The 17,500-nt window shown below is 42.9% G+C and overlaps 1 protein-coding gene across 16 annotated transcripts in view; it reads left to right on the forward strand.

Moving 5' to 3' along the window:
* Positions 1–17,500, forward strand: part of AKAP13 (A-kinase anchoring protein 13) — a 324,450-nt gene that overhangs the window by 243,355 nt on the left and 63,595 nt on the right. For 7 of the 16 annotated variants that reach the window (XM_027522117.1, XM_027522121.1, XM_027522127.1 and 4 more), the window contains 6 exons: positions 204–574; positions 2,683–2,736; positions 6,013–6,078; positions 7,891–8,083; positions 10,674–10,782; positions 17,062–17,190. In XM_027522117.1, the coding sequence (XP_027377918.1) occupies positions 204–574; positions 2,683–2,736; positions 6,013–6,078; positions 7,891–8,083; positions 10,674–10,782; positions 17,062–17,190 (922 nt within the window). The remainder of the gene's footprint in view (positions 1–203; positions 575–2,682; positions 2,737–6,012; positions 6,079–7,890; positions 8,084–10,673; positions 10,783–17,061; positions 17,191–17,500) is intronic. The other 9 variants (XM_027522130.1, XM_027522131.1, XM_027522133.1 and 6 more) reach the window with 7 other exon arrangements.

A 17,500-nucleotide genomic window follows, 5' to 3' on the forward strand; every position in this document is an offset into this window, starting at 1 on the left:
GTAGAAAGAGTATGGACCTGGACTGTACCTTTACTGGAGGCTGTTTGAGTCCATCTGTGATTGTGCTTTAAGAAAGAAAGCTGTTTGGCGCCAGCTGTGATGTTGCCTGTCCTACCCGCTGTAAAGGCACTGACTCAGTGGAGAGTAGCCGAGGCCTCTTGGTCCTGCCGTTTCCGACCATACGTGCTTTCTCTCCACTGCAGCCCGAGGAGGAGCAGTTGGCCTGCGATGTCACTGGATCCAGTTCCTCCACCGATGACACGGCGTCCCTGGACCGACATTCGTCTCACGGCAGTGATGTGTCCCTCCCCCAGATTTCCAGTTTGAACAGGTCCAGAGACCCGCAGTATCTCAACGGCTTCAACAGCCATGGGGTGGGAGCTGAGGGTCGAGAGAGCGAGAGCGAGCCTGCTGGCTCGGGGGAGATGGAGGAGGAGGAGATGGACAGCATCACCGAGGTGCCCGCGAGCCGCTCTGTCCTGCGAAGCTCCATGCGCTCTCTGTCCCCTTTCCGGAGGCACAGCTGGGGTCCCGGGAAGAACGCAGCCAGCGACGCAGAAATGAACCACCGGAGGTGAGGCGGCAGGCCGTTTGTCTCGTCTCAGTGTCTGCTTGCTTTCAATTTGGTGTTACCGTTAGGGAAAGTTTTCAGGAGATACCATGGTATAGAAGAAAGAATATAGGCTTACCTATAGGAATCAGGAAAATCTGTGTGCCAACTCCAGCTCTGAAACTTACTACCTGGATAACCTTGGGCAAGTTACCTGACCCTTCTGAGCTTTAATTCTCTCATCTGTAGAACGCCTGCCTTTCAGAGTATTTGTAAGAGTAAAGATTACAATGAAATATGTAAGCCACATAGTGAGTTAAACACTGGTGTAACGTCTGTTTAGGCCAGATTTGTTCATAAAATTGAGAGGTTAGAAAATTTGAAGGGAATAATTTCGTGTCAATTTTCAATTAAGAAATAAACTTGAAATCTTATAGTCTCAACACAAGTTTTTTCACAGTGCTTCATAGGATTTGCCATCTGTTTCTAGTGTAGAAAGTTTTGATAAAGTCTAAATTACCAGTACTTAACTGTTAAAGCGATCATAATTATTATTAAATTGTTGCTGTTATTCCACATGTCGTTCAGCCTGGGGGTCTCTTGTGGCACTCCGTGTCATCCTTTCGGTTTGCCAAGCAGGCTATGTGAAGATGTGGATTTGGTTTCTAGCCACTGGCTGCCTAGATGAGCTTAAGTTTGAAGTTTGAAGAACAGGTGCCATGATGCCTACTCTATGTGTAAAAGTGTGCCTCCTCCAAGGCTACCTTCTAAATGAGGACCAACAGCCAGGGGAGGAGGCTGACAGTTGTAAAACAGCTGATATAAACAGTTCACCTGGAGCGATTACTGGCTGGTTTGCTTTTTAAAAATTCCTTGACCTCCTAATATTTTGGCTCAGATTTCATAGCTGTAAGTACATATAATCTGATTACATTCATCCACTCCTGTTTTTTTTATTTGGCCAACATGTATTAAGCACAGCAGGCATTCCTAGGTTCTGGAGGCCCCAAGGTGAATGAAGACCTATCTTCATATAGTACCTTACACCCTCCTGATTTGCTACCCTTTTCAGATTCTTTTAATAACACATTGTCTCATGTAATTTTCCCATCCTCTTCATGAGTCAGGTGGGATTATCCCCATTTTTGCAGGTGAGACTATGTAGGTAGTTTAAACCATTTACCCAATGTCAGTGGAATCCAGGTTTCCAGTCTCCTGGTCAGGCAGTCTTTCTACAACTCCATTTTATTCTGGGGTACAGTTCAGGATGCAAACCTTACAGCTTCATTCAAGCTGTAATTTTTTTTTTTAAGCATTCATATGGGAAAATAAGGATGGGGAAATGATCCCTACAGGCAGAATTCCCTTCCTGAGGCAAGGGAATCTGCTTGACGGGATACACGTGTCCTAGATGACAACAGCATTGAGAAAGGAGGATTCCTTTTATATGGAATCTGTTTTCCTTTATAAACCACGATGGATCTCTTTGCCATGACTTTAATTTCCAAGCTAGATGTGACAGTATGCATCATGTTGCTCCAGTGAGGAAATTGAAGCTCAGAGTAAAAGATTTGCCCAAGATTACATGGTGATTTTAGGATAGAGCTGCAATTAGAACCCTATTACCTAAATTGCTTGTATTTTCAGCCTATATAATATCATGGACTCTCCTATTTGCAGTTATCATTCAGAATTGCCTGGTACCACTGTCCTAGTACCTCTGGAGATAATGGAATGAGAGTTAGGGGTCATTTTCATCAGTTTAACTAATTTTTACAGTATTAATCTGCATAGAGAATTACCTGAATTTTAAAGTGTTTAAGAAAATCCTGTTAAAGTTATGCTTGGCTGACCTTTAGAAAAAGTCCTTTTGCTTTTATAATTTAATAAACTTCATTCCTGGTCACCTGATTGTTCCCTCCATGCTCCAAGGAGTTAAAGTAGCCCTTCTCAGAGATTATCAGGCCTTTTTGGTGATGATGTTTTCTTTATTCCACTTTCTTTGATTCCCTTACTCCCAAACCATTTCTCTTTGGTGATTGTCTCTTCCTAGTGTGATGTTTGTGTGTTTCACTCATTTGTATCCATTTTGTTTGACCTGGACACTGACCTCTTCCACCATTCATTTTCAGTTCAATGCGAGTTCTTGGGGATGTTGTCAGGAGGCCTCCCATTCATAGGAGAAGGTACAGAGCTCACTAACTTGATGGACTAACTGTTTGCCTCTGAGCTTATTTTACTAACAAGCATCTCATTCTGCTTCATCCACGATTTAACAGTCTAATTTTAAATAAGTCCTGTCTGCTTTAGACAAATAAAATACAGGTACTTATTAATTGCTAACGTCCATCCTGTATAAAACGGTTTCTCGAATTTGAAGTTTTTTCCTGTTCTACTTTTATTTAAAAAAAAAAAAGTTAAAAAAATATTTTTTCCATCTTGTTTTTTTTGGTGTTCAGATCACTTTAATAATACTGTCTCCCCAACTTTACCTAAGGAGGAGTCTAAGAAGTGTCTGTTGTGCATAGGTAATGGACCCCAGGGAGTACTTATTCTTTCTTTCCCAAGAAAAGGGGGAACTGAAAATAGACGTGTGCTCATGTATCAAGCCCTAAACTATTTTCAGCACATTCTTCAATAACGTGATGAAAGCCTTTCTTCCTCAGCCACTTGGGAGTCTCCCGTCCACTGTTGATGTGGTCCTGATTTCTCAGGGCTCCTCTCAGTCTTTCAATCGCATACTGGTTTTTGGTCACATAAAATTTTGAAGCTAAAAATTACAGTGATTTATCAGCTGAAAAGTCACTTTTAGTCGAAAAGTACTGATTTACTTTAATTTTTTCAAATGCTGAGTTTTTATCAGTACATTTCCTGTACAGGAGTCATTTGTGCCTTTTCCAATTTTTGGAAAAAAATTTAGAAATCTGAAAACGATGGTTTGATTATGGTTAGTGTCTCATATTAGGAGATACTTGTAAAGAGAGATTTTAAATTATTAGCTGAGGCTGTCTTTTTAGGAAGTGGGCGGATAATGATCTTTGTTGCCTACCTGGTCTTTTTAAGTGGGTGTTTCCTTTAGTTTCAGATTTTAGGCACACAGTTGAGCTCAAGCACAGTGTAGTCACGAATCTCAGATAATCCTAAGCCTGGTTACGTTTGTCTCCAGGAGAACAAGTTATTAAAGGCCTTTTTCAGTAGAAGTATCTAAAACCTTTAGAGATTTATTTGGCTGACTCTTCTTTAAACTCTTCAATATGGACTTACTAAAAACATGCCCTGGATAACCCTGGAATGACCCGTTGCTGGATGCAGCCCAAGTTACCATGGAGTCACAGCTGGCATAGCCACTTCAGTGACGGTTTCATCTTTTGTCGTATTTCTGTATGAAGAATAGGAGTTACGATTTTAAGTTTTGTGTTAAGCCTTAGCTACTAAAATGGGAAAATCTCAGCAAGTATTAAAAGGTAGGGCATCAGGATACTTTTTTTTAATCTGGAACTATCTAAATCTCAAAGCTAAAGAACCATGAAATGTTACTCCCCCAGCTGAGGAATTGAAATTAGGATGCTCTGAAAAATACTCTTACTGTTGTGAAAGGAGTTTCTGTGACCCTAGGGCTATCTGCAGCTTCCTCCCTGGATCCTTAGGTTTTTCTGACGCTCCTTCTGTCTCCCTATTGTTCATCTTCTTTATCCTAAATTTCATCCCACTCTCTCACATCATTATCATTTTCTGAGAGTAAAGGGATGTTTAAAATCCATAGAAACACGTTGTTTAATTTTTAATGAATGATAAATTGGCATGTATATTCACTTTCTAATTTTTTACACGTTCTGTTTTTAGTAAATTAGCCATGTAGATATAATATGCCTTTTTAGTAACAGCTTAGCGGTATAAAATTAAGTTAATACTTTTCAAAGAACAGACTTGTGAATCTCATGTGTGTTTGTAAACTGTATCAGGGCTTGCTTCCCTAAGTCAGTCTGGTCTTGCTTAGCAGACTTGTAGAGACATGTCTCAGCTGTGTACTTCCACTCTCTGCTTTTTTGTACTTTTGAGCTTTGTACTATTAATATAATCTGATTTTAAATGTTTTACCTTTTAATTTATTTTAATGGTATTATTTTAAAGATTTACTTTTAGAAGATCCATAGGGTTAGCTCATATTTATTCTTCCGTCATTTTCCTTTTTTTTTTTTTTTTCTATCAAAACCTTCCACTTGTCAGCACAAAGTTATCAGCTGTATGTATTCAAAACAAGGTGGTTTTTGTTTTCTAGGTTTTTTGTTTGTGTTTTTTTTTTTAGCTTTCTTTTTGTTTGTTGTTTGTTTTTTTTGGTGTCTGCAGGTCTTCCCATTGAAGGTTCAGGGAGCAGATTAGTTTTATTGTTATCTCCCTTCCGAAAACAAAAGCATGTCACTTAGAACTTTAAGGCCGAAATAGTAGCAGTGTATTTTTTTTTTAATGATAGCTTTTATTAATCAAAAATCCTGACCTATGGATGCAGCTCCTTTTACAGAGTACCTGATACTCTGAGTTGGTTATTTTTTGTCTGCTTATGTTTCCTTATCATTTCCAACCCCAGATTTTCTGTTCCTACTGCATGAGAATAAATATAAGTGCAAAGATAGTCAAGGAAATAGATGACCAAATGGATTTTTTTTTTTAATCTTGTGGGAAAATAGATACATACCTAAAATTATGGGACCCTTTGGTCAATACTATAAAATTCCCTTTCAAGGAAAGTCATCCCTTCATTATCATTAAAATACAGGGAAATAGGACCATTGTTATATGCTTTATCTTTAGCATCCAAGCCTGGTGAATAGGGTTTGAAGGTGGATGATGATGTTGGGTATCATTATGAAAGATATATGAATTTTCTGGCTTAGATTCATCCTTAATGGAAACACGGGAGAAAAAAAAACCTGACTCAGTGAGCCTACCCCAGTGCAATTTGTCATCATTCCTTTTAATGAAGGATTAGAGATGCTGTGGTCAGGAGATGATCAAGTGGATTTTTTTGTTGTTGTTGTTACATGCTTTATCTTTAGCATCCAAGCCTAAATGGGTGGAGGAGTAGTGGGCAGTATAGAGAGCGTGTCCCCAGTAGTGGGGTTGAAACACTGCTGTGAGCATGCCCACAGCATGGGACGCCACAGGGAGTGTGGGTACTCTGTTCAGGATTTGCTAGTAGGAATTCTGGGGTTTCCAACACTGAACTTGTTAACCTGTAAAGAGTTCACGTAGTCATTTCTAACACATTATGTAGATGGACATCAATAGAAGAACTGTGTTTTTTGTTCTAACCATTTTCTAAATTCTAAATCAGTGTTACATTCCTAATTTTTTGATGATCAGAAAATCCATCTGTCTCTAACTGTGTCCCTTCTTTTTAAACCCAATAATCCCATCCCTGTTTCCTCTTCCATTTCTGTTTCTGCCTTTGATGTCATCCCCAGTATGAGCTGGTGTCCCTCTGGTGTGCAATACTCTGCTGCCCTGAGTGCTGATTTTAATTACAGAAGGTATGGTATTGTTGCGTGTCCAGCCACCAAAGGGGGAATTGTAGAACACAGCACTCGAGCTTCCGGCTTTGGACTGGCTGTGTGGCTGGAATGCATGTGGCGGCCTGCTTTCTTTGTGAGCGCGGTGTTGTGTTGCCTCTGCTGTGGGCATCCTGTCCAGTCCAAGGGGTGCAGCCTCGGAGCTGGATGGTGTTCCCCGATGCATTCTGCTTGTCTCAAGTGGCTATAGATTCGGGTGTTTTCTGCACAGGCTTGTCTCCATGCTGTGGTAGACCACTTCTGTCTTTGTTTTCATCCATCCCAATTCCCAGCTCCTAGGAATTAGCACATCCTGAGGAAAACAAAAACAGAAACAAGGCAGCTACTAAGATGCACTCATTTCTTAATTACGCTTCCAAATCCAGTCATCTCTTTAGATTCTAAGCTCACAGATTGCTCATCATTACATATTCTTCTCTTAACTAAGCAGCCAGATTTAATCACTTACAGGATTAAATGTTGTGGTATAAGCGTGGGATCTGGCTTTCTCAGGCTTTAGAAATAATTCATAACAGAAAACTAAATTTCTTCTTCAATTAGTCTGTCTTCTTACCCTTGCTGTTGAAAATGAGTTTTACAGAGACATTTACTTGGAGTTAGTCATGATTTCTATCATCATATTGAAATCAGAATAAAATCCATTGTTTAATTTATAGAGGCATATGGTTTCAGTTCATAATAAGTGATTCATAGGAAAAAGGGCAGATAGAAACCCTTCTAGATGGCATACAGCAGTTCACTTTGAGCAGAGGTAACGAAAGAGCTTCATTATGCCTTCCAACACAACTCCACATGCTTGTAACTGAGGGCATGGTGCTCTCCCCCTGCATTCTGAGAGCCAGTAGGCACACACATGATTTATTCTGGCTAGCATCCCCAAGGGTGAAAGCTGGCCAACCTTTCTCCATAGCCTCACAAAAAATGCTTTTCACTCTGCAGACCACAGTCTTCATTCCAGGGATCCCATTTTCCATCTCAAACCTTAAGTTTGCTTCCCCCCCCACCCTGTCAGTATCAAGGAGAAAGATACAAACCTCTCTTAGACACTGTGCCTTTTCAGCTTCTGCCCTTTACGGTGGTGTCCCGTGTGCCTTCTGCAACTAGCGACTCTCAGGAACCTGCCAGAGCGGTGCTTGTTGGGGCAGGTGTGCACAGATGGTAACGCGCCTGTGTGACATGGGGTTTCTGGGGTGGACGCATGCCTGTGAAGCTATAAAGGTCACCTAGACTGTCGTGGAAGGTGAAGTTACAAATGTCACCTGGATTGTAGTCAAATGTGAAGTTACAAAGGTCCGTTTGACGGCTGCAAAGGCAAGTCTGGATCTTCCCTATTTTCCTCCAGAAAGTCACTTAATGTTCATATTTTCTCTGTGCCATTTAATTATTTGGCATTGGCAGGCTTCAGAGTCTGGCAAAAATTGATCACATCAGATCAAGGGTAAAAAAAAACCCACATAAATAAAAGATCTATAGATAATACAGTTTATCCATATGGTATATTGAAAAATGTCCAAGAAGATGACTTGAAGTACCTCAACATTTGAGTAAATTGAATGAGGTTTTTTTAAACAAACAAACAAACCAAGTGCAGTATATTTCTCAGCCAACCAGTATTTAGGGGGAAGGGCAGGGGGCACCCATTTGGCCAAGCCTTGCAGACAGCTTTGCCGGGTGACAGAAAGTTACAAGCAAGGGAGACGCAAATGCAGGGGCTTTGTATCCTCCTTGCTTTCTGAGTCTCAGAACGAATTAACTCTTGTGTCTTGTGTTCAGTTTCAGTCTAGAAGGCTTGACAGGAGGAGCTGGTATTGGAAACAAGCCGTCCTCATCTCTAGAAGGAAACTCATCAAACACCAGAGAACTCAGGCACCCTTTCAGTGGCCAGGAAAGGGGTGACTCTCTGGTGTCGCTTTCAGAAGAGGATCTTGAATCAGGCCAGAGGGAACATAGAATGTTTAATCAGCAGGTAAGGCTGAAAGAGGTGTATGTTGCTAATTTGTGGGGGAAAGATTGGTTTCGTTTCCCTAAATACATCCTCATGTTAGGAACAAAGAAGGCAAGACTTATGTTCACATAAGGTTAGTAGCTATAATTACACATATAGTCAGTGTTGCAAACAGCAGTTTTTAGCACTTAATGCTGCTTGAAAGTGAAAGTCGCTCAGTCATGTCTGACTCTTTGCGATCCTGTGGACTATACAGTCCATGGAATTCTGCAGGCTAGAATGCTGGAGTGGGTAGCCTTTCCCTTCTCCAGGGGATCTTCCCAACCCAGGGATCAAACCCAGATCTCCTGCGTGGCAGGTGGATTCTTCACCAGCTAAACCACAAGGGAAGCCCAAGAATACTGGAGTGGGTAGCCTATCCCTTCCTCCAGCATATCTTCCCGACTGAGGAATTGAACTGGGGTCTCCTGCATTGCAGGCAGATTTTTTACCAACTGAGCTATCAGGGAAGCCCAACGCTAATTAAAGAATACCATTAATCTGCATAGATTTAAATATTTCAGCAAAGCAAACTTTTAAAATTAAGAAGATATTAATTTTAAAACTAACACCTGGATGTACTTCTGAGAGTATTCTGGGATACACTTTCAAGTGAAATTTTTTCTAATTAAACAAAAAAGTTAAAACGCCAGTCTCTGAGTAGGTAGCTTTCATTTTAGGTAGAAGTGTAAGGCATCGTTTCAAACTAAACAAACAAAAATTTAAACAACCTGTTCTTCGAATCAGTGACTAAGGTTTTGTGTAGAAATCTAGTTTTTTACTACATCCTGCTACATAGCAATGAAGTGACCAAATATTTTAAATCTAGCACCAGGCGATTTGGTGATTAATATATCACTTATGGTCATGTGAAGGCCCAGAGGAAATAAAATCGAAGGCCTAAAGGAATTTTGCCTCCTTTGTCCCCTCTTCATGGCTTCTTGGAAGTTAAGAAAAATAACAAGAATATGGAGAATATAGTTATCGAAGTAGATGGTGTCTATTTATTCAACCCAGTGGTAACAGGAAAAGAGGGGAAAAATAGGAAACAATAAATTTGGTGACTACAGAGAGCATCTCTGACAAGTACGTCTGAGAACATGTTGTATTTTATATGTAGAGAGTCCTTTGGAAATCACTTGTAGGACCAGGTAAAATACCAAAACTTGAGTTTACTTAGAGCCAGTAAATCCCCTCACATTCTGCTTAAAATTAAGCCTTTGTGTGTGAGCAAGTCAAGCCCATATTAAGTGACTTGCCTGAGGCCCCATAACTGGCTCTTAGCTGAACAGTATTAGACTCAGAATGGCAGGCTTTTAGCCTCCCTGTTGCTTTGAAGTAGATGACATTTGATGAGGAAATGAGAGCATTTCCGTTTTCCTACTGATGTTTATGTGATGACCTTCTCCTGAGCTGACGTTCTGGAGTCTGAGTGATGGCCTCTCTCCAGTGAGTGGTGTCCGTGTAAGTGGCCTGTCTGAGTCTGTCGAGATGAAGTGTCGACCCTGTAGCCCCTGGTGTGCCCAGCTGCGCAGGGCTCTGCTCACCAGAGTCTTCCATCTCGTGTGCAACCTCAGAGTAGATACTTGAGCCGCTTGTATGCCTGATGTGCACAAGTCGCCAGCAGCCAGCTTCCTGCTGAAGATCTCTGCCTTTCAACTGACGTCATTTTTCAGACCTCACAGTTGTATTTGAAACATAGCAACTGTTTGCCTCAGACTCCATGGTTACCCATGGAACAAGCTCTAAATAATGAGAAGTCTTTGGTGTAACTGAGTCAAGTTCACCCTAGTAACGAATTTTCATTGCTTCCCTTTTAGCACATACAGATTTCAGACTGCTAGGAAGGGAAGGGATGATAATTAAAGTTAGCAATCAGGATGGCCTCTCTCCAAGCAAAACAAGAGTAGTCCCACCATCACTGGAAACGGGTTTTGTTGCAGGATCTTCTGCAGTGGGTCTGATTACACACTGAAGTGGCTGTGAAGTTACTGAGGGATTGCAGTTACCCACATGTTCGCATATAAGCATTTATTCTCAGAAGAGGAAGTGAAAACAATTTAGGTTTCTATCCAGATGCAGAGCCTACTTTGCTTGTTATCTTAAAACCTTTTCTATTTGTATCTCTGTTTGCAATTTTTTAACATCAGAATGATATTACTGGTATCCTACTATATGTGTACATGATATTTAAATTTTCAAAGGGCAAGCACTATACATAGTCTGATATTTCCAGTGAAGTTATTTTTATCTGATTGTGCATTCAGTAGACGTGTATTAAGTGCTTACGAAGTTTGAGACATCCTTAGATGTCCCTCTTAGAAGGGATACAAAATGACCATAAGCGGTAGATACTCTAACTGTTCCCATTTTACAGATAAGAACATTGAGGCTCAGAAGAGCTGGATTGCTTCTCTGAAGTTGAGCAGCTGTTTTGTGGCCTACAAAGCTTGTGGTCTTTTCCTCTGTACTGCCTTATTTCCTTCTGCTGAGTTGGAATGTCAACTTTTGTACTAACCTAGAAATATAAGAGCATGAACTGAGAACTGTTTTACCTTTATTTCCTTCACAGACATGTCACAGATCTAAACAACAGGGATTTAATTACTGTACATCAGCCGTTTCTTCTCCACTGACAAAATCCGTCTCATTAATGACAATCAGCCATCCTGGGTTGGACGGTGAGTATGCTACTTTTTTCATTGAATATATTCAGAACATTTTCCCTTTCATTTATTTTTTTTGCTTTAAGACCCTGTGACGTTGCCTTACAGCATTTGCCTGACTCTTCCCCTGAATGAATGACTGATCATTTACAGAAAAGGTGACAGAGAATTCAGTTTGGAGACCTTCCTCCTTTTACTACATAAAAATCTCCTTAACACATGAAATTCATTGTATTCTGGGCCTAAACCTGACAAACATTATTTTTTAAAACTCTATTTTGAAATAATTTCTGGTTTTTAAAATAGTTGCAAAAAACAGCACTAACACTCACCACATAGTCTTCACCTGGAGCCTCCAAAGTGTTATTTTAACACTTGTTTTATCCATCTTGCTCCCTTCCCTGGCTTTATCACTTTCTTTAAAGATTTTTCTGAAACACAGGAAAGTAAGTTACACATGTAATGCTCTTATGTCAAAGACACTGTCTTGTATTACCATAATACAGATACCCAAACAGTATCCAATACGAGTTCCCTGAGCTTTTCAAAAATGTCAAGCTCATGAAGGACAGAGAGAGACTGAGATATGTTTTTAGTTAAGCAAAGACCAAAAGGACTACAGCCAAAAGTGATTACTGAAACTGTATACAGATTCAAGATCGATGAGCTGTGAAAGTTACGTAGAGACGTCTGGCATCCACAGGCCCAGAGCATTTGCAAGTCAGAGATACTCAAAAATATACTTGAATTGGATCCAGATGTTTGCCACAGACAGGTGTCTTTGGGAAGCCCCACTTTTTTTTTATTTTCAAAATAGATTTTTTTTTTTCATGAGTAGTTGCAGTGTTGAATCTTGATACGAAGATTAAAATTCTCATCAGAGAGAGTGTGGTGTATTATATTCTTTGCTGAGAGATCATGTATTCAGGAACCTGAAATAAAGGATATAAAACCCTCCTGCTGTTTCTTCACCATCTCCTGATATAGAACTCATCTTAAATGGGATGTTCTGTCTCAATTCATGACTTACTAGAGGCCTCTTAAAGGGATGTTCTGTCTCAATTCATGACTTACTAGAGGCCTCATCTTTTTAATGTCCACAATGTCGTTAAGGCATAAATGGATGATTGTATTAACTTCATTTTCATTTTAATATGATTAGTAGTTCAAGTATCAACCTGGCCTGTTGCAGTAAAGGTGCCTAATAGTGACTTATTTGCAAAGATAATAGATACAGACTCACAGAGTTGTAACTGAAGTCGTTGTTCCTGTTCTTGTTTGGATCTTGGTTTGGTTTGCTTTTGACTTGGCTTTGGATCAGTGGTTCTGCTGGTATAGAAGGGACATCATTCTAACTGAACAGTTTATAGTGGCTTTGAACTCGGAGTACTAGAAACGGATAACCCGACAGTCAGTGAGGCCGTTCAGCCCCGTGTCCCTCCTCCCAGGGCCTGGGGGAGGGCCTGCGTCTCTATAGCCACAGCTACCCAGAACCAGCAGAAGGTGGCCAGTGTTTGGTGACACACAAACACTCTTATTTTTCCTCCAGAAAGCAAAATGGTTTTGACTGTGCTTTCAGTTGCTAGCCAGACACTCTGAATGGTGCGGCTCCCCCTCAGGAAGCACAGTCCTTGAGCGCCAGGAACTCTGGCTCATCTTGTTGTGGGGACCAGGCAGCTGAGCTCTCCGAGCGGGACTGAGCTCCATGGTGGTGGCTGTCCCTCCCCAAGGGGGACTGAGCTCCGTGGCCGGTGGCCGTCCCTCTCCCAGGGGGACCAAGCTCCGTGGCCAGTGCCCATCCCTCCCTTAGGGGACTGAGCTCCATGGCTGCTGGCCATCCCTCCCCCAGGGGGACCGAACTCCGTGGCCAGTGCCCATCCCTCCCTGAGGGGTCTGAGCTCTGTGGCCAGTGCCCATCCCTCCCTTAGGGGACTGAGCTCCATGGCTGCTGGCCATCCCTACCCCAGGGGGACCGAACTCCGTGGCCAGTGCCCATCCCTCCCCGAGGGGGACTGAGCTTCGTGGCCAGTGGCCGTCCCTCTCCCAGGGGCACCAAGCTCCGTGGCCAGTGCCCGTCCCTCCCTGAGGGGTCTGAGCTCCGTGGCCAGTGCCCATCCCTCCCTGAAGGGTCTGAGCTCCGTGGCCAGTAGCCTTCCCTCCACAAGGGGGACTGAGCTCCGTGGCCATTGCCCATCCCTCCCTGAGGGGTCTGAGCTCCGAGCTCCATGGCTGGTGGCTGTCATGGATAGAGCTTGGAGCGAGAGAGTTCAGCCCTTTCATCAAAGTGGAGGCCACTCATTCTGATTTCTAATGTACATTTCATGTAGATTTGAATGATGAACTGGCCCTAACTACTTCCCTAAGTGAGCACAGGCTATAATTGGAGGGCTCATCCACTCTTAATGACAGTATTTCTCTTAAGTCCCTCCTCATGTACAAATGAATTAATTTCCCAACTTTTTTTTTTTATTCTGCTCTGGAAACATAAATTTTTTTGGCAGATATAAAAATTCTGGCTGTTAAACAGAAGGCTAATAAAACTTCTTTCTTGCATGCTATGCCTCTAAGCCTCAGGATAACTTGATGGTTGGTTTCTGCCACACATGCAAATCTTCACTCTAAATCTCTTAAATACCCTGCATGATTCACCTTTGGTCATGGTCTTCCCTGTTGAAAGTATCAGAATTAAAACCTACCCCGTGGTTTTAAAGCCTAAAGTGTGTGGAACACTTCAGGTATTTTAACTAATGCTTTATGGTAAGCATACTTAGTGGCTGTGTGACCTCGAGTCCTTCAGCTGTTCAGCAGGGCTAATAATGGGGTAGGGCTTAAATGTGTATTTATTTTAAATGTGCACTAGCGTGTTTCCTGGCTTGTGGGAAGCATTTGTTGTCACTGTGGAATGAGTGTGTTCATCATCCAGCAGTGTAGGGGTCTGTTTTTCTCTAACCAGGGTCTAAGCAGTGGTGAAGAACTGGAACACGATCTCTCGTTTGTCTTTAACTGGCTGTGTCTTACAAACAAACCTGCTTGTCTCAGTACAATATATTAATACTTCCTAAACTCAGCATTCTCTCACTGCTTCCCAGCTTTTACTTGTGTTCTAGATTCTCCCTTGAAGGAAGTTGGCAACTTTTCCCACAGCCTTTCCCAGCTGCTACCATTTGAGCTTTTGTGCAAACGTCCACTAAACTGTTGCCTGGACTGTCACTGGGTCACTGGCCAGATTAGAAAGACAGACAGACTTGGCATTATTCCCAAACTGGCAGGACACTGCCCTCAGAGAAGCTGCTCCAGGAAATGTGTTCGAAGCCTAGGGTTGAGTGTAGACTCCCAGCTTGCCAGGAGACTCTGATGGTTTGTCATTAGAACTTAAGAATAAACTTTATGTTTGCATACACAGAATAAGCCAGTTATTACAGACAATCCTTTCACAAGTCTGTATTTTTAAACTTGTTACTGTTTGCACCCAGAAGATGCTTACAGACAATAAACTGTGGGGTTGATTGGGGTTCGACCCCTGGGTTGGGCAGATCCCTTGGAGGAAGGCGTGGCAGCCCACTCCAGTATTCTTGAGAATCCCATGGACAGAGGAGCCTGGCGGGCTACAGTCCATCAGGCCGGAAAGTCAGGCTCAGCTGAAGCGACTTAGCATGCACACACATGCACTGCTAAGCGTGTCAGTGGGGAGAATGATACCCATTGGACCGTGAAACCTCCTGGGCTTCCTACCGGGGTTTCATTTTGCCCTTCATTTCACATGGCTTGTTGTCACAGAGAACGGTGTCCCCGGGTGTCACTTGCCCGTGGGATCGTTCTCAGACCTTCACGCAGGATGGGTGAATTGGCCAAGTTCCTGGGCACGCTTTGATGGTAGTGCTCGCTTGCAATTGACAACGAAAGCTGAGTGGGTCTTAAGAACCAAACTGTGGCATTTGATGTATAAAATGTACCAGATCTTCAACACGAAGTGACCCACATGACCAAAGATCAGAGTGGGCCTCTCGGCAGCTGGGCAGCGGTGGCAATGAGGGTATTTTATCTCTGCTTTCTGTGCTTAGTCTCTCTTAACTGGACAGTGGGAGGAGACTTTATTGGAATACATTTACTTTCTAAGGGTAGTTCTATTTGGAGAAGATAATATTTGACAAATTCATCAGAACAGAAATTCGGTCAAGCAAATTGACTTTTTAAAAAATATGTGTTTATGACTGCGTGAGGTCTCAGGCAGCAAGCAGGATCTTTCATTGTGGTGTGTAGGCTTATAAGTGCCTCAGAAGGTAGGATCTTAGTTCCCCAACCAGGGGTCAAACCCGTGTCCCTGCATTGCAAAGCGGACTCGTAACCGCTGGACCACCAGGGAAATCCCGAGATTGACTTTTGATATTGGCCTTTTGATTAAACTATGAGGCTGGAATATATTCATGGTCATTAAATTTGAGGGCATTTTAAAACTGAATCCCTGTGTTAGCAGAACATATTCTTTCCATACATGTTGAAGATACTCCTTATTCCTATAAGTAGGTTTTTCTTTATGATCCATGATCGTGTGACAGAAGAAGGGATACTCTGAGATTTGGGTAGTTAAGAGAGGTTATTTTCATTCCTTATATATGCTTCGCATTTGGGAACACTGCAGAACACACACTAAAGTGGTATCTTGCTTTTGCACTGGACTGCCACTGCTGAATCAAGCCAACGCACGTGAATTTGTGGCGTTCTTTGCACTCTGTTAGGAGCTGTGGCTACACCCTGTCGTCTGCCATCGCTCAGCATTTGTCTGGGGTGTGGAGTGTCTTTTGTGCTGGGTAGGTACAGGGTTTTTTCTTTCATTTTATTTAGGATGTTGACCTTACAGAAAGCCTGACAAAAGGAAATTCATTTGTTCATTTGTTAAATTAGTCAATGGTTAAGAACCTGTCCTTTGCCAGGCACCAGGCGAGACAGTGAAAGGAGAGGCGTGACCTTCCAGATAGGGTTTCTTTTCTCCCCACACTTCAGCTCAAGGACATGAGAACAGTTGAGTGTAGCAGATGATGATATATGCAGCAGTTGAAAGAAACATTGGGTGCTCAGAAGCCCCAGACTTGAGGGGTCAGAGAAGCCTAACTGGGTACCATGCTAAGTCGCTTCAGTCATATCCGACTCTTTGCGACCCTTTGGACTGCCCAGCAGGCTCCTCTGTCCATGGGGATTCTCCAGACAAGAATGCTGGAGTGGGTTGCCGTGCCCTCCTCCAGGGAATCTTCCCAACCCAGGGATCGAACCCAGGTCTCCCGCAATGCAGGTGGATTCTTTACCGTCTGAGCCACCAGGGAAGCCCTGGGGAGAAGTGATACCAAAGTCAAGACCAAGAGGAAATCACTGAGTTTGTTAGCAGGTGGAAAGCTAGACTGAGGACTCTGGGCTTCTTGTCTGAGGACAAGGGAGTGATTTTTGTTAAATCAAGTGATTCTGACACTGCAGAGAAACCTCACTGAAGACCGTGTTGGGAAGGAGAGGCTGGTAGGTGAGTAGAAGGCTCTTGCAGAGTTCTGATGAGAGCAGATGCTGGTCCAAAGCAGGTACAAACCAGTGGCAGTAGAGAAGTTGATGTTCAGAGAATTCTAGAAGACAGAATTAAAAGATCTGAGTGAGAGGCAATAAAAGGATTCAAGGATAGTGTCCAGGTTTCTGTCCTATATGACGAGTTAGATGTTAGGTACCACTCACCAAAGGAAAGAGTAAACGAGGAGGAACAAGTCTGGAGGAAGGGGCTGAGGTGATGTATGTGCTTGTTGAGTTTGAGCTGCTGTGGGATGTCTGCCCACAGGTAGGCAGTGAGATGAATGAAGCTTGAATTCAAAGGACAGACCAGACTTGAAAAGAGAAAGCTGTGAGTCATCACTGCATCACCTGCAGATTGTACTTGAAGAGGCAGCAGTGAATGAGGAGGTTTGGGGTGGGCGGGAAGAGAGCCGATACGGAATCCCGAGGAACACCACCATGCAAGGCGTTCCCTTACCTTGAAGGGGTGGGTGGGGGGAACTCCAGCTGTAAATGATGGCTGTGAAAAGTAGCCCACTTCCTGTTTTCATAATCTAACGAGTACGTGTCTTTGTTGGGTGCATTTTCTTAAGCCGCATTACATTCTGCATATTGAGAAAGAAAGGTGGAAATGTGAATAGATGGTGCCAAGAGGCCTAGACAGCCTCCGCTGGCATCCTTCAGGCCAGTGGCATGGTTCTCGGCACCGTGGTCTTTGTTCTGGTGTGATCCGCAGGCGCTAATGTCTTCTGTTAACCTGTTCCTCAGCCCAGCGGCAGATGCGGCCAGCGCGGCGGATCTCGCTCTCCGTCAGCATCTCACCTCTCCTCCTTAAGTCTAAAACTCTCTTTTCTCTTGGCTCTTCTTACTCCAGTGATGAGGAGGAGGAGTTGCATAGTAAGTAAGCAACTTTGGGGTCCAGTGGCTGCTCTCCAGGGCCTGACCAGCGCTGAAAATGCCGTAGGCTTGGTACTAAGAGACTGGGGAGCTTTTATCCTCTTGCATGTCACCACTGCTGAATCATTCGCCTTCATGCTTTGCTTTGAAAATGAATTTGGATAAACAAATAAAGTTTTTGTCTTGTATACCACCAATGTTGACTGATCCAGTGCCCCAGTTCCAGGGCCCGAGACATCGTCCCAGAACAGAGATACCTGCAAAGGCATAAGGGGCTCCCACCCCACCTTGTGCCTTTTGTAACGCTGCG

This window comes from Bos indicus x Bos taurus, chromosome 21 (assembly GCF_003369695.1).
Source record: "Bos indicus x Bos taurus breed Angus x Brahman F1 hybrid chromosome 21, Bos_hybrid_MaternalHap_v2.0, whole genome shotgun sequence".
NCBI lineage: Eukaryota > Metazoa > Chordata > Mammalia > Artiodactyla > Bovidae > Bos > Bos indicus x Bos taurus.